This window comes from Microtus oregoni, unplaced genomic scaffold (genome assembly GCF_018167655.1).
Source record: "Microtus oregoni isolate MIOR12 unplaced genomic scaffold, Mior012 000113F_000, whole genome shotgun sequence".
Taxonomy (NCBI): Eukaryota; Metazoa; Chordata; class Mammalia; order Rodentia; family Cricetidae; genus Microtus; species Microtus oregoni.
This window is the reverse complement of record NW_024544739.1, coordinates 1,553,972-1,576,096: the sequence shown is the minus strand read 5'-3', so window position 1 is coordinate 1,576,096 and position 22,125 is coordinate 1,553,972. Positions and strand designations below refer to the sequence as shown.

General features: G+C 35.3%; 1 protein-coding gene across 1 annotated transcript in view; it reads left to right on the top strand.

Moving 5' to 3' along the window:
- Positions 1 to 22,125, top strand: part of LOC121443800 (probable ubiquitin carboxyl-terminal hydrolase FAF-X) — a 158,370-nt gene that overhangs the window by 100,657 nt on the left and 35,588 nt on the right. Inside the window, 5 exon segments of the mRNA XM_041645577.1 lie at positions 11,654 to 11,762; positions 11,956 to 12,102; positions 13,367 to 13,513; positions 15,035 to 15,257; positions 18,002 to 18,219. Of these exon segments, the coding sequence (XP_041501511.1) occupies positions 11,654 to 11,762; positions 11,956 to 12,102; positions 13,367 to 13,513; positions 15,035 to 15,257; positions 18,002 to 18,219 (844 nt within the window).

Here is a 22,125-nt window from a genome sequence, read left to right as displayed (position 1 = left end):
TATGAACATAGTTGAACAGATGATTTTGTCATATGACAGGGCATCTCTTGGGTATATTCCCCAGAGTGGTATTGCTGGGTCCAGGGGTAGTTTGATCCCGAATTTCCTGAGAAACTGCCACACTGCTTTCCAAAGTGGTTGGACAATTTGCATTCCCACCAGCAATGGAAGAGTGTACCCCTTTCTCCACAACGTCACAGCAAAGGCTATCATTGGTGTTTTTGAGTTTAGCCATTCTGACAGCTGTAAGATGATATCTCAGAGTTGTTTTGATTTGCATTTCCCTTATCGTTAAGGAGGTTTAGCATGACCCTAAGTGTCTTTTGGCCATTTGAACTTCTTATGTTGAGAATTCTCTGTTCAGTTCAGTGCCCCATTTTTTAATTGGGTTAATTAGCATTTTAAAGTCTAGTTTCTTGAGTTCTCTATATATTTTGGAGATCACACCTTTGTCTGTTGCAGGATTGGTGAAGATCTTCTCCCAGTGAGTGGGTTGCCTTTTTGTCTTAGTGACAGTGTCCTTTGATTTACAGAAGCTTCTCAGTTTTAATAGGTCCCATTTATTCAATGTTGCCCTTAATGTCTGTGCTGCTGGGGTTATACATAGGAAGCGATCTCCTGTGCCCATGTGTTGTAGGGTACTTCAAACTTTCTCTTCTATTAGGTTCAATGTGTTCTGACTGATAGTGAGGTCTTTAATCCATTTGGACTTGAGTTTTGTGCATGGTGATAGATATGGGTCTATTTTCATTCTTCTACAGGTTGACATCCAGTTGTGCCAGCACCATTTGTTGAAGATGCTTTCTTTCTTCCATAGTATACTTTTAGCTCCTTTCATAAAAATGAGGTGTTCATAGGTTTGTGGGTTAAAATCCGGGTCTTCTATATGATTTCATTGGTCGACTTCTCTGTTATTATGCCAATACCACGCTTTTTCATTGCTGTATCTATGTAACAGAGTTTGAAAACTATTATCTATGTTAATGCCTCCAGAAGATCCTTTATTGTATAAGATTGTTTTGGCTATCCTGCGTTTTTTTTTTCCATATAAAGTTGATTATTGTCCTCTCAAGATCTGTGAAGAATTTTGATGGGACCTTGATGGGGATTGCATTGAATCTATAAATTGCCTTAGGTAAAATTGCCATTTTTGCTATGTTGATCCTCCCAATCCAAGAGCAAGGGAGATCCTTCCATTTTCTGGTATCCTCTTCAATTTCTTTCTTCAATGCCTTAAAGTTCTTGTCAAATAAATTCTTCACTTCCTTGTTTAGAGTTACCCCAAGATACTTTATGCTGTTTGTGGCTATCGTGAAAGGTGAAGCTTCTCTGATTTCGCTCTCTGCTTCAATGTCCTTTGTGTATAGGAGGGCGACTGATTTTTTGCAGTTGATCTTGTATCCTGCCACATTACTAAAGGTGTTTATCAGCTGTAGGAGTTCTTTGGTGGAGTTTTTGGGGTCGCTTATATACACTATCATATCATCTGCAAATAATGAAAGTTTATTCCTTTCCAATTCACATCCGCTTGATCTTCTTATGTTGTCTTATTGCTATTGCAAGAAGTTCAAGCACTATATTGAAGAGGTTTGGAGAGAGTGGACAGCCTTTTCGTGTTCCTGATTTTAGTGGGATGTCTTTGAGTTTCTCTCCATCTAATTAGATGTTAGCTGTCGGCTTGCTGTAAATAGCTTTTATTATATTTACGTATGACCATTGTATCCCTAATCTCTCCAATACTTTTATCATAAAGGAATGTTGAATTTTGTCAAATGCTTTTTCAGCATCTAATGAAATGATCATATGGCTGTTTTCTTTCAGATTAATTATATGCTGGATTACATTGTTAGATTTTCTTATGTTGAACCAGCCCTGCATCTCTGGGATGAAGCCTACTTGAACATAATGGATAATTTTTCTAATGTGTTCTTGGATTTGGTTTGTCAGTATTTTGTTGAGGATTTTAGCATTGATGTTCATGAGTGAGATTGGCCTGTAATTCTCTTTCTTGGTTGAGTCTTTGTGTGGTTTTGGTATCACAGTAACTGTAGCTTCATAAAAGGAATTTGGCAATGACTCTTCTGTTTCTATATTTTGAAATACGTTAAGAAGTATAGGTATTAGGTCTTCTTGGAAGTTCTGGTAGAATTCCGCATTGAAACCATCTGGTCCTGGGCTTTTTTTGTTAGGGAGGTTTTTGATAACAGCTTCTAATTCTTTGCGACTAACAGGTCTATTTAGATTGTTCACCTGGTCTACCACCATACCACACTGAACGCGCGGATCTCGTCTATATTGTTCACTTGGTCCTGTTTTAAATTTGTATATGGTATTTATCTAAAAACGTGTCCATTTGTTTTACATTTCCCAGTTTTGTGGCATACAGGCTTTTGTAGTAAGATCATTAAATTCAAGGAAGACTTTAATTTCTTTCCTTAGTTCTTCCTTCATCCAGGTGTGGTTCAGCAGTTGACTGTTCAGTTTCATTGTGTTTGTAGGCTTTCTGGGGGTAGCATTGTTGTTGAATTCTAACCTTAATCCATGGTGATCCAATAAGACACAAGTGGTTACTAATATTTTTTTGTAACTGTGTAAGTTAGCTTTGTTACCGACTATGTGGTCGATTTTTGAGAAGGTTCCATGAGCTGCAGAGAAGAAGGTATATTCTTTCCTATTTGGGTGGAATGTTCTATAGATGTCCGTTAAGTCCATTTGATTCATTACCTCCATTAATTCTCTTATTTCTCTGTTAGGTTTCTGTCTGATTGACCTGTCCATTGGTGAGAGAGGAGTGTTGAAGTCTCCTAATATTAGTGTGTGCGGTTTGATGGCTGGCAATGTTTCTTTTACATACTTGGGTTCTTTTATTTTAGGGGCATAGATATTCAGGATTGAGACTTCGTCCTGATGAATTGTTCCTGATATGAGTATAATATGTCCCTCTCCATCTCTTCTGATTGATTTTAGTTTGAAGTCCACTTTGTTAGAAATTAGTATGGCCACACCTACTTGTTTCTTAGGTCCATTTGCTTGATAAACCTTTTCCCATCCCTTTACTCTGAGTAGGTGCCTGTCTTTGTGGTTGAGGTGTGTTTCTTGTAGACAACAGAATGTTGGAACCTGTTTTCATATCCAGTCTCTTAGCCTGTGCCTTTTTATTGGTGAGTTGAATCCATTGACATTAAGTGATATTAATGACCAGTGATTGTTAACTCCGGTCACTTTTTTGGTAGTAGAGTTTGTGTGTTTCCCTTCCTCGGGTTGTGTTTGTGAAGGGTCTCTAGATATCTGAGTTATTGTGGAGTCCTTGTTAGTGATTTCCTTCTATTTCTTTCTGTAAGGCTGGATTTGTGGGTACATATTGTTTAAATTTGTTTTTATCCTGAAAAATTTTGTTTTCTCCGTTTATCGTGAATGATAACTTGACTGGGTATAGTAGTCTGGGCTTGCATCCATGGTCTCTTCGTTTCTGCAGTACATCTATACAGGACCTTCTGGCTTTCATGGTTTCATGTCAGGTGTAAGTCTGATAGGTTTACCTTTATAAGTAACTTGGCCTTTTTCCTTTGCAGCTCTTAATATTCTTTCTTTATTCTGTATGCTTTGTGTTTTGATTATTATATGGCGAGGGTTTTTTTTTTTATTTTGACCCAGCCTATTTTGTGTTCTGTATGCTTCTTGAACCTTCATAGGTATATCTTTCTTTTGGTTGGAAAAGTTTTCTTCTATAATTTTATTAAATATATTTTCTGGACCTTTGAGCTGCACTTCTCCTATTATTCTTAGGTTTTGTCTTTTCATTGTGTCCCATATTTCCTGAATGTTTTGTGATGAGAGTTTGTTGGAATGCTGTTTTCTTTGATCAGTGCGTTTATTTTCTCCATGGTATCTTCAGAATCAGAGACTCTTTCTTCTATCTCTTGAATTCTGCTGGTTATGCTTGTTTCTGTAGTCTCTATGCATTTACCTAGATTTTCCATGTCCAGCCGGCCCTCTGTTTGCGTTTTCTTCCTTCCCTCTATGTCATTTTTCAAGTCTTGAACTGTTTCCATTATCTGCTTGATTGTTTTTCCTTGGTTTCCTAGGGTTCATTCACTGACTTACTCAGTTCTTCAAACTTTCAGTTATACTTCTCATCCTTTTCTATAAAGGCATTTTTTACATGGTGTTTAAGGGCCTCTATCACTTTCATAAAGTCAATTTTTTCTGCTTCTTCTTGATTAAGGCATTCATGTCCTCCTGTTGTGAGGTCGCTGGGTTTGGTGGTTTCATGTTGTTTTTCAGATTGTTGGGTGAATCCTTGCATTGGCACCTGCCCATCTCTTCCTCCAAATGGTCCCCTATGGATCTTCTTTTACAGGATCAGGTCTCCTTGCCCACTGATGTACCTTCCCAGTGATGTCACTCCCCACTGATGGCTCTACTGATGCCTAGATTGGATCTCCGTGCTGCTTGGGTAGCTCGTACACAAAGGGCCTACCTTGCTTGCTGCAGGCAGGCTCTTGAGACAAAGAACTACCCTTCTCCTGCTTCAGATTTGGTTCTAGGGCCCGAACAGGCTGAGCTGGGGGATGTTATGTGGCCAAAGAGGGGAGGGAGGCAGAAGGCAGAGGGTTCTGGATGCAAGCTGGGTGGGATAGGAAGAGAGAGGAGGTGTCGGGCAGTATATCCTCTGCAGGAAGACCAGGAAGTGTAGGAGGGATGAGGAACATCTGAGTTCCCTGTCCCGGGCTGCTGCCGCGGGTCAGAAACTCACTCACCCCAATACTGGCTTTCCTGGTGCCCATATCGGATCTCCGTGCTGCTTGGGTAGCTCGTACACAAAGGGCCCACCTTGCTTGCTGCAAGCAGGCTATTGAGACAAAGGAACTACCGCCCTCCCACTTTGGATTCGGTCCCAGCTACCGAACAGGCTGAGCTGGGAGATGTTATGTGGCCAAAGGGCTTTTTCCTAGTTCTTAAATCCTGTTCCAAGCATTTAAGGCTGCTTTGTGGCATAGGAACAAAATTTTTTCATCATAAAGAGCTTGAGCCTGTGGGTCAGCATAAGTGACCTCACCAAGAATTTGATCTTTGGAAGTCTCAAGTCCTTTTGCTTTTCCCTGCTGTTCTAAAATTTGAGCCTCTTCCCTAAAATAACATTTAAACATCATTTGAGGCCCGTCATCTAGGACTGCTGAAAATAACTGAAGCCAGTCATGGGGCATCTAATGCTAGAAGCCCATGTCTTTACCAGCTCCCTAACAAATGTGGAATGTAAGCTGTAAGTTACTATAGCTTGCTTGATTTCTTTTAGATCATTCATTCCTATAGGTATCCATATTATCTTCTTTGGATGCTTTGGACCTTTAGAACTTGCAGGGTGGGCAGCTTAAATCCAGGGTAAGTCATGTCTGACAACTACTGGCAATGTTGCACCCTGTCCTTGTGCCTTCTTTCCCAGCTCATCAGCTCCAATAATTTCCTTAATTGTTTCAAATCTTTTTACTATTGTCTTTTGCAATGCCTGAATCTCTTGTCCTGTATATATTTCTCGTCGTTTCATTGAGGCACCTAGCCTCTGGTCCTCATTCTTCACATGTGATTCTAAGGTCTGAAATTTTACTTTGTTTTAAAGATTACATCTCTTCCTTGGACATCATTTGGATAGCATGCAGATTGTTTTCTTGGAGAAATACTCTATCTGCTAACCATAACCATAACTTGTTAACAAATTTTGATTGTCAAATTCAACAGTATTCATTCAGATAATTTTTTAGTACCCTTTTACATGGATTCAATTTTGTCAAATTAATGTTACCCTTTTCAAGAGTTTTTTTTCCCTCAGGTATCTTTTGATTTTCAATGGTATTAATCCTGTCAGCTAGCTGTTCGTTATTAGTCTATAGACAGTATCATTTCTAAAGTGCCTCATTCTTGGCTGTTATCAAATCATTTTCTTTAGGATATAATATGAAGAAGAAAACTGAGTCTCAACATCCAATAAATGGATGTATAACAATAACCATATAAGCCTTGCAGAATACAATCCATAGTATAAGCAAAAAAGGTACTAAAATTTTACATGGTAATGTCTTTCATTACATGTTTATTTATTAATTACCTATTATGAGGTCCATTAAATTGTTTTAGGTGTGATAATCCTTATTGTCCAGCAGGTGTCATGGTTGCAGAATCGCTACTAGCAGCGCAACCTGGTGCTGTGAACTGTCCTGAGTGGGTTTTTTTTTTCACTTTGGTGCTGGTGAAATACTGAGAAATATGCTTTGCTTGACGAATTAAAAGCAATTAATACTGTAAATGGAGCAAGAAGCCCAGAACTCAGGAGCGGGGAGCACAAACTAAAAGTTAGGCAAGTTGTTACACAGTGGGGTGAGGGGAGGCATTCGAGCTTGGGAAATTTCCAAGTCACCAAATGTAGTTAGCTCCACTCTGTCTGGGTTTAAAAAAAGAAGTTTAGGTTAAAAAAAAAAGCAAGCCAAACTGGTAGGGGTGCAAGACTTTCTGGGCTCTGAACTGGTTAGGCCATTAAACCAGTCCATGTGGGGTACCAGATGAAGACAGATGGTTAAAAGAAATCCCATAGTAGCTATGAATTGAGAATACAGAGTTATTTATTTAAGGGTAGACTCAACAGATTATAGTCTTCTGCTCGAACAGGTATCAGCAGTAGAATCCCACATCAGGAAAAGAGGCTAGACACCTGCTTTACATTAGCAATTATAGTATAAGAGGCCACGCCCAAGTGGGCAGGTAACTGAAAGGCTACTTACTGGCAGTGGGAATTCTTATAGCAATTGTCTGCATCTTTTCTGTCTCTTTAATTTTCTTTCTGTTTTCTTGGTTATTACTCAGGTTTTCTTTTTTTTAAATTGAGTTATTTTGTTGTGTCTTTAAATTTCTTGAATTATTTGAGTAAGTTTACAATACTTTAAAATTTTGTAAAAACAAAAAAAAATGTGTTCTAGAATTTAGGAAATTCTTGTTGACAAACATTTTGATTTTGGAGAGGAGACACTGGCTTTTTCATATTGTTATTTATGTGATGAGATCTAGGTATATTGATTTTCTTTGTCAGCTCTGCATTTGTTGTAGTCAAAACAGGCTGGGAAAGAAGAGTTGTGGACCTCAGTTGGGTCTGAACATTAAAGTTTGGATGAAATAAAATCATATAGACAGAAGACCACTGGGCTGTTACAGTGCGCTTCTAGCTCCATCCAGAGGGTGGATGTATATAGGTCTGAGTGGAAATGTTGTTAATAATGTGGGAGAGTCCTGTGAATTTGTGGATCTTTGGGGTGAATCTTGAGATTTTTTTTTATTATGAAGGACAAACAAGGATAGTACACTGATTCTGAGACCCAGATTATTATAACACATTGGTCTTATTGAAGGTACTCATTAATACCACCCTTCCAAACTCACAATGACAAGCACAAACTTTCCAGATTTTATATAAAGATACATTTATAGATATAGTACCATCTATTTTATACAATATCAATTAAAGATACACACCATGTCATCTACAATCAATATAAATATCACCACCATGCTTTTTTAATTGATATTTATTGAGCTCTACATTTTTCTGTGCTCCCCTCCCTGCCTCTCCCCTACTTCTTCAACCTTTCCTCTTAGGTCCCCATGCTTCCTATTAACTCAGGAGATATTGTATTTTTCTAGTTTCTATTTCCCGTGTAGATTGGATCTATGTAAGTCTCTCTTAGTGTCCTCATTGTTCTCTGGAATTGATGTTGGTAATCCGGCTTTCTTTTTATGTTTAAAAGCCACCTGTGAGTGGGTACATGTGATAATTGTCTATCTTTGTCTGTGTCACCTCACTCAAAATAATGTTTTCAAGTTCCATCCATTTTCCTGCAAATTTCAAGATGTCGTATTTTTTTTCTGCTGTGTAGTACTCCATTGTATATATTGTCTTTATTACGTTTAGGTATGTTCCTCGTATCCCTGCTCTCTCCAAGACCTTTATCATGAAGGGTTGTTGTATTTTGTCAAATGCTTTTTCAGCATCTAATGAGATGTCTATGTGGTTTTTATTTTTCAGTTGTTTATGTGGTGGATTATGTTGATAGTTTTTCATATGTTGAGCCATTCCTGCATCTGTGGGATGAATCCGACTTTGTCATGGTGGATGATGGTTCTGATGTGTTCTTGGGTTGGATTTAGCAGTGTTTTGTTTAGTATTTTTGCATCAATGTTCATGAGTGAGATTAGTCTGTAATTCTCTTTGTAATGTCTTTGTGTGATTTGGGTATCAGGGTAATTGTGGATCCATAAAAATTTTGGCGATGTTCCTTCTGTTTCTATTGTGTGGAATAATCTGAGGAGTATTGGTTCTTCTTTGAAAGTCTTGTGGAATTCTGACCTGAAACCATCTGGTCCTGGGCTTGTTTTTTTCGTTGGAAGACTTTTGATGACTATTTGTATTTTTTTTTAGCAGTTTTAGGTCTGTTTAATTTGCTTATCTGGTCTTGATTTAATTTTGGTAAGGAATATTTATCCAGAAAGTTTCTCTTTCTTTTAAGTTTTCCAATTTTGTGGAGTACAGGCTTTCGAAATACGGCCTGATGATTTCTCTGTATTTACTCTGTTTCTGTTGTTATGTCCCCCTTTTCATTTCTGATTTTGTTAATTTGGATATTCTCTCTCTGCCTTTTGGTTAGTTTGGATAAGGGTTTGTCAATTTTGTTGATTTTTCTTGAAAAACCAGCTCTTTGTCTCACTGATTCTTTGTATCTTTTTTTGTTTGTTTGTTTTTATTTTATTTTAGCTCTCATTATTTCCTGCCATCTAGTTCTGTTTAGTGAGTTCGCTTCTTTTTGTTCTAAAGTTTTCAAATGTTCTATTAATTCTCTAGTGTGAGATTTTTGTAGCTTCTTTATGTTGGCATTTAGTGCTATGAACTTTTCTCTTAACACTGCTTTCATTGTGTCCCATAAATTTGGGTACGCTGTTTGGTCATTTTCATTGAATTTTAAGAAGTCTTTAATTTCTTTCTTTATTTCTTCCTTGACCCATTATTTAACTTATTTATTTAACTTCTATTATTGTGAGTTTTATTTAGCATTATTAATTAGCATTTATTATTGTGAGTTTTATTTAGCATTTATTCTATTATTGTGAGTTTTATTTAGCATTATTAATTAGCATTTATTATTTAGCATTATTTAACTTCTATTATTGTGAGTTTTCTGGAATTAGTATTGGTTTTGACTTCTAGTTTAAACCATGATTATCTGATAAGGTACATTGGGTTATTCCAATTTTTTGTATTTCTATAGGTTTGTTTTGTTACTGTGGTCTATTTTTGAGAAGGTTCCATTAGGTTGAGAGAAGAAGGTATATTTTATGTTTGGATGGAATAGTCTATAAATATCTGTTAAGTTCATTTGTGTCATAATATCTGTTAGTTCTGTTATTTCTCGGTTCATTTTTTTGATTGATCTGCTTAGTGGTGAGAGTGGAGTGTTGACGTCTCCCACTATTACTGTGTAGGATTTGATGTATGATTTAAACTTTAGACGGGTTTCGTTCACATATCAGGGTGCCCTTGTATTCAGGGCATAGATGTTCAGTATTGAGATTTCCTCTTGATGGATTTTTCCTGTGACTAATATGAAATGACCTTCTTTGTCTCTTTTGACTGATTTTAGCTTGAAGTCTATTTTGTTACATAACAGGATAGCTACAAATGCTTGTTTCTTAGGACCATTTTATTGGTATATTTTTTCCCAACCCTTTACTGTGAGACAATGTCTGTCTTTGAGGTTGAGATGTGTTCCTTATATGCAGAGAAGGATGGATTCTGTTTTTTTATCCAATCTGTTAGCCTGTGCCTTTTTATAGGTGAGTTGAGTCAATTTACATTAAGGAATTTTAATGACCGATGATTGCCATCTTCCTTGGGTTGAAGTTTTCCTTCTCGTATTTTGTGTAAGGGCTGGGTTTGTCGCTAGGTATTGGTGAAATCAAGATTTTTTATGGAATATCTTGTTTTGTTCTTCTATGGTGATTTATAGTTTTGGTGGGTATAATAGTCTGGGCTGGCATCCGTGGTCTCTCAATGTCTGCATAACACTTTCATTGTCTCCAGTGAGAAGTCAGGTGTAATTCTGATAGGTCTGCCTTTATATGTTACTTTGTAACTTATTTGTAGTTCTTAATATTCTTTACTCTCATGTTTAGTGTTTTGATTATTATGAGGCGACCGGACTTTTTTTTTGGATCCAGTCTTTTTGGTGTTCTGTAAGCTTCTTCTATCTTCATAGGCATATCTTTCTTTCTTTTTTTTTTAGGCATATCTTTCTTTAGGTTGGGAAAGTTTTCTTCTATGATTTTGTTAAATCAATTTTATGTGCCTTTGAGTTGAATATTTTTTTTTCTTTCTTCTATACTTGTTATTCTAAGATTTGGCCTTTTCATGGTGTCTTATATTTCCTGAACATTTTGGGTTAAGCTTTTGTTAGATTTAATATTTTCTTTAACTGAGGAGTCTATTTCCTCTGTTATTTCTTCAGCACTTGAGATTCTCTCTTCCATCTCTTGTATTCTGCTGTTCATGCTTGCGTTTGTGGTTTCTGATCTTTTTCTCATGATTTCTCTTTCTATAATTCCTTCAGCTTGTGTCTTCTTTATTGTTTCTATTTCAGTTTTCAAATCCTGAATAGTTTCTTTCACATGTTTGATTTCTTTTTCTTGCATTTCTTTAAGTGATTTGCTGATATCTTCCAATTTTTTGTTTGTCTTTTCCTCGATTTCTTTAAGGGAATTTCTCATTTCCTTTTTAAGAATTTCAAACATTCTCTTGAAGTTATTTTTTTTAGGTTATTTTTTCTGGTTTATCTATATTTGGTTGTTTAGGTCTTGCTGCTGTAGGGTCTGTAGGTTTTACTGGTGTTGTGTTGTAGCGTGTGATCTTACCTTTTCTACTGATCTTTTCCTCTAGTGCGTATGGTTGGAGATGTCTGAGATTCTGTTGAATAATCGTCTAGGTGCCTTTGAGTCCAAAGTTTAGATGGTTGTTCCTCGTGGTACTCTCAGAGTCACAGTTCTAGTTACCCTATTGGTTACTTGGTGTTCCTGGAGATAGCTCAGTTCTCCTGTGCTTTTTTTCTGCTCCCTTGGAGTTTTCTGTCTCAGGCCTACTTTGGCATACGTTGCTGGCTTTGACCTGCTTCTGTAAATCCTGGTCTGGATCCCCCTCCTGCAGAAGTCCCTGGTTTGCAGTTGTACCTGTTCTGTTGGAGATGGCTGTCTCTGGGTCAGATTGCTAGCTCAATCCTGGTCTGCCAATGTCCCAGGACTGGATTTTCTCCGGTGGAGCTTGTTCGCTTTCTGTCCTAGCAGATGGTTCTGTCCCACTCTGGGTCTGGTGAAGATTGCTTCCTCTGGGTCGGGTTGCTTCTTAATGAAATAAAATCTATTCATACTCTTTTGTGCCTCTCTTTTACATAATTCTACACCATCCTTGACTTGTAATACTTATATTTTAATAGATTGTAAGTTGTAAATTATCACAGTATTTATCTTTTATATAAATGTTAGGAGATTTAACTCTGCAAATATCTTAAACTCCTTATTTGCTACTAATTAAGGGTTAATGTATATTTGTTGCCTTATATTATTACAGACCTATACGGCAGTTGGCACAGGAGCAGTTCTTCTTAATGTGTACCAGATGTTGCATGGGACATAAACCTCTGATGTTCTTCATTACTCTACTCTTTACCATTCTGGGGGTGAGACAATTTTAGTGGAACTGTCAATATATTTATTCTTAAAAATGAGGGATATTCAAAGATAAACTACAACTTTTATTTCATTTAGTTCATGTTCCATAGGAATAGATATGATATTACAAACATTAAGACTTTTTTTGACAAATAAGTCATTAATGATCACAGTTTTAGTTTGTGTTTGTTAATATTTCAGAGTGTCACAACAGAAAGGGGGAAATATTCAGAAGAATACTTCACACTTTTGAGGCGTCTTCTCACTCATGCTTACAACTGCAGTGTTCTTGTACCCAATGCTGATGTTCTTCTTAGTGATGAAATTGACTGGCTCAAAAGGGTTAGGGTAAGATGAATAATATTCAGATTATTTTATTATTAAATTAACTTTAAAGGAAGGATATGTTAGCTTTTTGTAATTAAAGCAGAATGTGTTTGCTATGAAAATTAGGGAGGAATCGATGAGTTTTGGTCACCATTTTAGAAATTTCAGTTGAAGTGTGCCACAGTCATTCATTTTCTTGTGTCTGAGACAAGATGAACTACTGTGTTAGTATGAGTATGTTGCATAGCCCACACATCTACTGGTGGCTTTAAAGCAGAGAAAATGTCTGTTTGTGGATTTCTTGTTTCTGCACTTATTTCATTCAGTCTTCTATCCTATAGAATGTTAAAGTTGTTATTCAGGACATACTTTCTTCTATGCAAAACCTCACACTTTTGGACACTTCTGAATCCAAGAAAATTGATAACGAAGATTAACGATTTCAGAGGTTTTAAAACTTTGAGATTTTATTCTGCTTTGAAGACAAAAGTGAACAAACTAGACATGATCATATTCTCTTTAATTTCAACACTCAAAAGTAGGAAATAAGTATGAGCATTATGAAATACTATTTAAAATATCCAACAAAAATTTTACAAAGACAAACTGTTGTTTCTTGGAGTTGACTTACAGAAAACACATCTTATTTTGCTTAAATGAATTTGAAACTTGTTAGTTTGCTGTTTGATTATATCTATTTTGGTATTACTGGCCTGTTTGCGAATTACAGTGCTACCATTTAGGGCATATGTTGGTTCTTAGGTTTGATAGGGGTGTTTTTCTTTTAAGGCAAGATCTTACAACAATTCCCAGATGCTATTTAAACCTAATGCGTTACACTGATTACAAATTACACTGAATTTTTTATGTTACTGGTATTATTCTTAGTTTATTTTTATTCAGAATGTTAAATTTACCAAATTATATATTTTATATAATCTGTAGTTCAAAATTTTGTCATTAAAATAGGCATTATTCTATTAGTATGTAAAGCCTTAAAATGCTGAAAGTTAACTGAACCAGCATTATTTTGTTTGGTACTAGATAACCCATTTTCGTTATCTAGCCGCCCTGTTTATACTTTATAATATTAAAGGACAGTTGTGACCTCAAATTCTAATTGTTGCCATAGAAATTTCTCTTTCCCTGGGATTGTATAACTTCAAAATAACTATCTGTACAGAGAAATTATACATGCATTCTTAGAGCTTTTTTTTTAATTGTGACTTCCTGCCCCTTTGTTTATCCTCATAGGTTAGACTGGTATTATTTTTTTCTTTGGTAGGATTGTGTTAAAGACTCAGGTGAAGCAGGTGTTGAAGATCCGATCTTGGAAGGCCATCTTGGAGTAACAAAAGAGTTACTAGCCTTTCAAACTCCAGAGAAAAAATACCATATTGGTTGTGAAAAAGGAGGTACTAATCTTGTTAAAGTAAGTTCTAAATTCAACTGCTTTTGTGTGTGTTTGTATGAATAAGTGCAGGTGTGTGCATACTGGGGTAGATGTGTAGCCTTCCACCTTGTTTGAAATTGAGACTCCTTGTTATTCACCACCAAATACACCACATTAGATGACCTACAAGCTTCCTGGAGTTGTCCTCTTCTGCGTGTCCACGCTTTAGTAAATCTTGGATTGTAGATGCTTAATATTGCGCCCATTTTTACATGGGTTCTAGGGTTTTGAAATCAGATTATTTTTACCTACTAAACCATGTTCTTCAACTCCTTATTTTTAAATTGTAATTCTGAACTATTCACCAACATGAGGACACATATGCTTCTTTCTAGGATTCCAGAGGCTAAGGTAGGCAAGGTTCCGTGTCATCCAAAAGGATACACAAGTGAGTTCTTTATCCAAAGGAAGAAAAAGCAAACTGTTGAAACACTTCATATGTTACTATGTTTTTGATAAAACTCATTAATAGGCTATATCTTTGAAAATAATATTTTTTGTTAAGCTGAAGTTTAAGCCAGCTTTTATTATTTTTCTCTTATTAAAATATTTTTGCATGTTTTGATTTCCCTGCTTTCTGTTCACCCATGTTTGTTATTTCTCTTTCCCTTCCACTCCCCTTCTCTTCTCCCCCTCTTCCTCTTTTCTTCTCTCCTTCTCTTTTTCTCTTTAAAAAATTCTTGTAAAAAGCCTATCTTTTAAAAAACTTTATCTTAATAAAATCCTTAATTTTTAAAGTTTTGAATTACTTTGCAATTTTTTTAATCTTTTATTCTTTGATAGTTTCATTCATGTATACAGTGTATTTACTCCAAACTTTCTTGTTCCACCCCCAAATGGACTATCATTATCATTTGGGTGCCTCTGTGTTCTCCTTTTCCAAAAATATGCTGTGATTTTTTTTTTCATTTAATGACTATCTTCTGGGGACATATGGGAAACAGGGTTAGTGATGTCATGGATTTTATCACACACAGTTTTCAGTGACTCTTGGTTTGTTCTTTCCCAAGACCTTTGCTGCAAGAGATGATAATAAAAAGGGTGCTCATAACTGTTAATAAACATAATTATACAAAAGAATACAGATAGAATATAGGATCACTAAGCAGCTGTATAAGATTTGCTGTTTGCTACATCTGAATTCTTCCCAGGATTGTGTTGACAGTGAGAATTTCTTAAAATACTTGTTTTGTTTTTTTGGTTTTTGGTGATCTTTTTTGTGCTTTGTATAACTGGGATGTATTTTGTTGATATTTAAAATGAACTTAAAGTTAGTATATGATTCGTCACTTGTTTTGTCTAGAAAATTGGTATTCATTAATTACTTTGTTTTATTAATGTCTTGTTAGGATTTCTGAAACTGCTTTTTGAGTTAAGTAGTTAAATGTCAAATTACAAAAGTAATTTCTTATAAGAGATTTGTTTTTCTAAAAATATATTTATAATGTAATAAATATAAAATATAAAATAATGGACAATGTCTTTTTTTTAACTCCTTAGGAACTAATTGATGATTTCATCTTTCCTGCATCTAAAGCTTACCTCCAATATATGAGTAGTGGAGAACTGCCAGCCAAGCAAGCTGTTCCAGTCTGTGGTTCACCAACTACAGTTAATGCTGGGTTTGAACTACTCGTAGCCTTGGCTTTTGGCTGTGTAAGGAATCTTAATCAGATAGTAAATTGTTTGACTGAAATGTATTATTTAAGCACAACAAGAACAAGTAAGTAAAATGTAAAGTTTTTTTATTGTTTCTTAGTATTCCAGTGTTTAAAATTAAAATGTCTGCAAACAGAAAAATTACATTATTGAAAGTATCACAAGTGTTGTATGTAATTTAATAATAAAGTTTAACAATAAATGCCACAGATATAAATATTTTTACACAAGATATTGGAAAGAATTTCATACCCTACTATGGAGGTCATTTAATGTTTCTTGAGTTCTGAGAATAGGCTTATTTTTAAGGTTCAAAGAGAATATTTAGGTGACTTACTATGCTTTCCATGCCCTCAGAGTTCCATGAAGTGACTCTGAAGATTTTACAAGAGTTTTAAACTTAAAAGGAAAGTCAAGCTAAACTTAGAGCTGCATGCCAATAATCCTAAGACTGGGAAGAGTGGAGGAAAAGGATGAATTTGAGGCCAGCCACAGTGCTATCCACAGGAAGTTAAAGAAGGCCACTCGGCAGTATAGCAAGCTCTCTGTTTTGAATCATGTGGAATGGAGCATGGGGCTAGATAATTTTAATTATAATGAAAACATGAACTCATTTTAGTAGAAAAGCATGATAGTTTATTAAATTTGTTACATTATTTAACAGAAATATAAGACCTGAAATTCTGTCATAGATTCTGTTATACCTTTTGTTCTTATATTATTAAATAAATGCTGAAATTCTTTGTTGTGGTAAACTTATAATGAACTTGTAATGAAAAACTTATTTGTCAGAATTTGTTTTTTCCTCTGATACTTGTTGACAGAGATTTCTGTCCTTCCTGGTCCCACAGCCGTTCAGTCCCATAAAACACACAGAGGTCTACATTAATTATAAACTGATTGACAAATTAGCTCAGGCTTTGTAATAACTAATTCTTACATTGTACAGTAACCCATAATTCTTTTCTGTGTTAGCCATACACCTTGGTACCTTTTTCAGTGAGGCATTCTCATTTACTTGCTCTGTGTCTGTTGACAACTGCAGACTGACTTTTCATCTTCCCAGAATTCTCCTGTTCTCATTGTCCCACCTCTATTTTCAGCCTGGTCACACCACCTGCCTGGCTACTGGCCAAACAGCATTTTATTAAACAAGTACAAGAAACAAATCTTTCTGGGTAAAACCATTGCTGCACAGAAAATGCTTTTTGCATTGCTAGTTTTCAAAGATACCAAAATGCATACAAAAACTGTTAACTTCCCATGTATTCCATATTCCTGTTTTAGTAATGGGGATATGCAAGTTGTACATATACTACATGTATACATACAGATAGCCACACGTGTGTGCGCACGCGCACGCACACACACACACACACACACACACACACCTATACATTATATCTGCTTAGGTTGATTTTTCCCACCCCATATAAGTAGAGATGTAGTAAATGCAATATTCTCAACTTTATTTTATAGTTAATATATTTAGCAGCATCTTGATGTCTGATTCTTGTTGGTTTGTTTTGTTGGTGTTTTTCTTGAGACAGGGTCTAAGTAGGCCTGGTACTTACTAATAGGCCATGTTGACCTTGAACTCATAGAGCTCAATATGCCTCTGCCCAGGTATTGAAATTAAAGGTGTGCATAAGCTCAGCTAGAGGTCTGATTATAACTATTAATGGTATGAATTTCAATTTAATATATTTTAATTTTTGTAATTTACAGATTTTTGATGATTTTTAAATTGCTTTTGGATTTTTGCTAAGTATTGGACATATAAAATAATAGTTCTCACAGTAATTTCAGTTTTACTATCTACTTCCCTTGTTATAAAGCTAGATCTAAACCAGTGGTTCTCAACCTGTGGGTCAGGACCCCATTATGGATCAAATGCTCCTTTTCCAGAGGTTTCATAAAACTGCCAGAAAACACAGATACTTAAAATTCACAAGCATAGCAAAATCACACTATGACACAGCAATGAAATAGTTGAGGCAGTTACCACTGAACTAAATAAAGGGTATCAGCATTGGGAATGTTTAGGGCCACTACTCCAGAGAGCAAAATAAATTTTTCACTTTATTATGAGGAACAGTAAATATTTATGTGGAAGAACCTTTTTTTTTATGAGTAGAACTGTGGCTTGAAGGTAAGTGATTTTATATTTAAAACTAAGACGTTTGGACTGTTTCTGTATAGTTCTGTTCATACTAAATTGACCATACTAAGGTTGGTTTGGGGTGTGTTTTGTTTGGTTTCGGTTTGGTTTGTTTGGTCTGTTTTTGTTTGGTATTTTGAGACGGAGTTTCTTTGTAGCTTTTGAGGCTATTTTGGAACTAAATTTGTAGAGTAGGCTGGCCTCAAACTCACAAAGATCCACCTGCCTCTGCCTCCTGAGTGCTGGGATTAAAGGTGTGCACCAAAACCATTCTGTGAGCATACTAATTTTTAAAAGTACAAACTATTTTTAATGTTTATTCTTTAAATTATTGTCTTACTAAATTACAGAAATTTAGTATATAGTCCTAATTAGTGTTATGCAGTATAAATTTATTATATAACACTAAATTATTAAAATATTAAATAATATGCAATCCTATCTTATACTAATATTTCTAAGAAATATAGAAGTAATGTCAATAAAATTATGAAATCAGTTTGACTCATTGCTAAAGGAAAATTTTAGTATTCCAAATCTTGTGCTTTTTAAAATAAAAAGTTCCTAATAGTAATTTCTTAGCCTAAAAGAGTTGTAAATTAGAAGCATCACTTTCTTGCTGTAAACATTTTATTTTCTTCTCTCAGCTTGTGAAGCACTTACTGAGTGGGAATATCTACCACCTGTTGGACCGCGCCCACCAAAAGGATTTGTGGGACTCAAAAATGCTGGTGCTACTTGTTATATGAACTCAGTGATCCAGCAACTATACATGATTCCTCTTATCAGGAATAGTATTCTTTCAATTGAAAACATAGGGAGTAATATAAATGATACATTCAAGGATGAAAAGCAGGACAGTAAGGTAAGCTTCAGTCACTTTTTGTATTATTTTTCCAAATCCTAAAACCAGGTATTCCCAGTTCTCTCTCAGGTTGTTATACTTTTAATAGTATCCTCTACTGTCTTTGATGCTGGTGGTAGAATAATGTCTGATTTGGTGCGTCTAGGGTATTATAATACCCCATTATATACTACAGATTGGAAAGTACAATAGAAAATTTTACTTGTTTTATGTTCTTCCCTCAAACAAATACAGTTGATGTATTCCTGTTTTCTGTGATGTCTTAAGTATAATTAGTTTTTAACTATTTTCGGCAATTATCCTTACTGTGTACCCAATCTATTGTAAAGCTTTCCTGCTATTTTTTTTATAAACTATCCTTTTTCATAGCGTTCCCTTAGTGTTTTAATCAAATCTTAGTTCCTTTTGATGGAACAGAGCTGTTTCTTCAGCAATACTATATAATTCACTGATAACATTAACAAACATTAGCAGATAATCAGTACCTTGTTGCATGATTATTAAAAACGCAGAAACAGAAATTGGGGTTCAACCTGAAGGTCAGAAAAGCAGAACAACCAGCCAACTGGCTCTTACCTTTACCTCAGTCTGAAATGGCAATCCTGCCTCCAAGAATCCTCAAAATACTGTGAGAGCTGGTGTATAAGCATGATCGGTGCAGCTATTTTACTCTCTAAACTTTATTAAAATACAAATGAAATATTACACAGTACCCACTGAATGTACTCAAATGAAGCAAAAGTGGACAGAAGTTAAGTTATAATAAAAATATTTATAACTAGCATGATTCTGTTTATGCTTTTATTAAAATATAATTATCATTTCCTATTTTCTCCCACCACCACCTTTCTTTGATGAAGGTATAAGGAAAAATATTTAGAACTCAATTTTGAGATACACTGGCTTATTAATGTGTCAGTAGTAAATTCTTTATTAAGATCCATGATCTAATTAGCACCAAGTAGTTAAGCTGGGTTTCCAGTACCAGGCATGATTTGCCTCCTGTTAATTGGTTAAGTCCAAGTGGAGAGCTATGGCTTACACCTGTTGTCAGTGCTGATATTTCACCTTTACGGGTGTCTAGTCACACTGGTTTTTGTTGTGGTTCATAGTCAAAACAGCTCGATTTGATTGTTTCCCTTCCTTTCTATGAAAACTAGTGTACTTATCAATTAGGCTTCCAGGCCCAATCCAGGTTGGACCCTCCATATGTTTTCTTATGCAATAAAGACATACACTCAAACTCTGGGAGACAACCAAGGGAAACAGCAGTAGCCCAAATTGTTTTTGAGAGTCTCTTGAGCATCCTGGACAACTCAAAAGGGATTGTCTCATGACTTTCTGGGATTTTGCTAGTATATATAGCTCTTGTGAAGAGCATTGCCAGGTCAAATTGAGCATAACTTAACATAAACTATACACACACTTATTAAAAATATTCTTACAGCTTTTACTTTTTCTGGTTTCTGCATTACTTGCAGTAACTTACTCACATCTGACAATTTGCAGCAAGGAACCCCAGTTGAGAGAATGTGTAGCCTTTGTCTTTTTGAGTCTAGGTTAAGTCAATCAATATGATGTCTATCTGCTGATTACATTTTAGGTTTTCGTACAGCTGAATAGTATTTTATAGTATACGTCTCATATTTTAATTAGCTATTTGTTGGTTAAATGTTGTTTCCATTTTCTGGCTATCATCAGGAGAGTAGAAATTAATGGAGCAGGGTATTGTTCTTTGGGCATTTGGCACAGAAAACTGGATTGCATGTTAAATTTATTTTTAACTTTTTGAGGTTTCTCCATACTGATTTCCAGAGTGGCTGGACCAATTTGTAAGCCTGCCAACATTAAAGGAATATGCCCCCTTTTCTACATCTTGTTCATCTTTAATTTTTGATCATTTTGTTGATTTTTGCCATTCTGACTGATGTCAGATGAAGTTTCAACATTGTTAGGATTCCATATTTCCATAATTCCTAAGACTATTGAATGGTTGTAATTTTTTTGTTTGTCAGTTGCTTGGTTTGTCTGTTTTTAGATACTTCTTACCCATTTTTTGTGTCTTTTGGGATTCTACTCATATGCATAGCCCATATCTGTATCATTTGTTTCCTTGACTTTTTTGAGGGATGCCTGTATATATTTGAATATTCTGTATCAGATGTACAGCTGGCAAAGTTTCCCATTCTGTGGGTTCCTTTTTACCATTTTTTGTTGTTGTCTTGATTGTTTTTTTAGCTGTGTAGAAGCTTTTTTTCATTTTATGAAGTCCCACTTGTCAATTATTGGCCTTAATTCTTGGAAAATCATAAGCAGAAAATCAAATCATTTCTTTATCTATATATGTAAGGTATTACCAGTGTTTTCGTTCAGTGTTAACAGGTTTCAAGGTAAAATTAGGTCCATGTGGAGTTATTCTTGTGCAGGATGATAGGTGTACAGGCCTGATTTTATGATTCTTCATGGGGACATCCCGATTTTTAAGCACTTTTTTTCTTCACTGTGTGTTTTTACATCTTTGTCAGAGATTAAATTGATGGAGTTATGTATATTCATTTGACTCTTGCTTGCTTATATGCCATCGTATCTGTTTTATGCCAGTACCATTTGTTTTTATTTCTGTAGAGAGGTAATAAATCTTAAAATCTGGAATTGACAATCTCTAGCCTTGTTCTTTCTACTCAGATTTTTTTTTTCTATCTGAGTCCATTTATGTTTCCAAATGGGTGCTCTGTCACATGATTTTAGGATAGGTTTTTGTTTTGTGTTTTGGTGTTTGTTTTGATTTTTGTTCTATTAAACTTTTATTTTGTGTATTTGAGTTTTTCCTGCATGTATGTGTGTGTACATACATATAATCTCTGTGTGTGTGTGTGTGTGTGCGCGCGCGCGTGCATGCATGTGTGCGTGCGTGCCACATGAATGTACCACAGTGCCTGCAAAAACGATAAGAGTATATTAGATTCTCTGAACTTCAGTGATAGACTATTATTATCCGCCCTTTGGGTACTGAGAACCAAACCTGTGTCTTCTGCAGAAGAAAAAGCATGGTTATTTTACCTAATAAGAGACCTGTGTATGTTTTCTCTTTTGGATTTGGGTTATACATGGCCATTTGAACTTCGAGATTCTAGTAGATCATGCTACTTCTAGATTGTTGATTCAGTGCTGATAAAGATATCTAATTATGCTAACTACAAGTAAATGATACAAACAATATATAAAAATTGAAATTAAATGTTTCACTTTTGTGATTTGTTATGTTGTGTTTCATGTTGTCTGTACTACCATATATTGCCTGCTTGTATGCTTTCTTCTCTACCAAGATTATGAATACTCCTTTATATTATGAACTTTAGGTGCAGGACAAAGCATATAAAAAGATGCTTAGTTTTCCAATAAACAGCTAAGTTGTATAACCACTGAATTCTGCCCACATAACTACAAAGGGACTATATCATTTAGAACAATTGTGGTGGGTTCCTCTTAAATATTCTAATATTAGGTGTTAGTAGTTCTCATGTCATAGAAATATAAAGCACAGATAAAGTATTGCTTCCTTAAGATGATACTGAATACTATAAATTTTATAATCTGCGCGTGTTCATTTGTTTCCTTTCTAGTCTAATTGACTAAAATTTAGACTGTTAATCAATGTTATTATTTTTTTAGTAACTCTGTGTGTTCTGGTGGGGTGGATTGCTATGCATGCACATGCAGAAGCCAGACGATGAAAAGTTTCTTCCTCTATCTCACTTTACGTTGCTCCCTTAAGTCAGGAATTTTCACTAAGTAGAAATTTTATTAGTTCTGCTATTTAAAATAACAAGAGAGTTGTCATGGTCTGGTCTACCTTTCTCTGCCTCCTAGTGCTGGGATTACAAGGCATATCCAGCTATATTCACT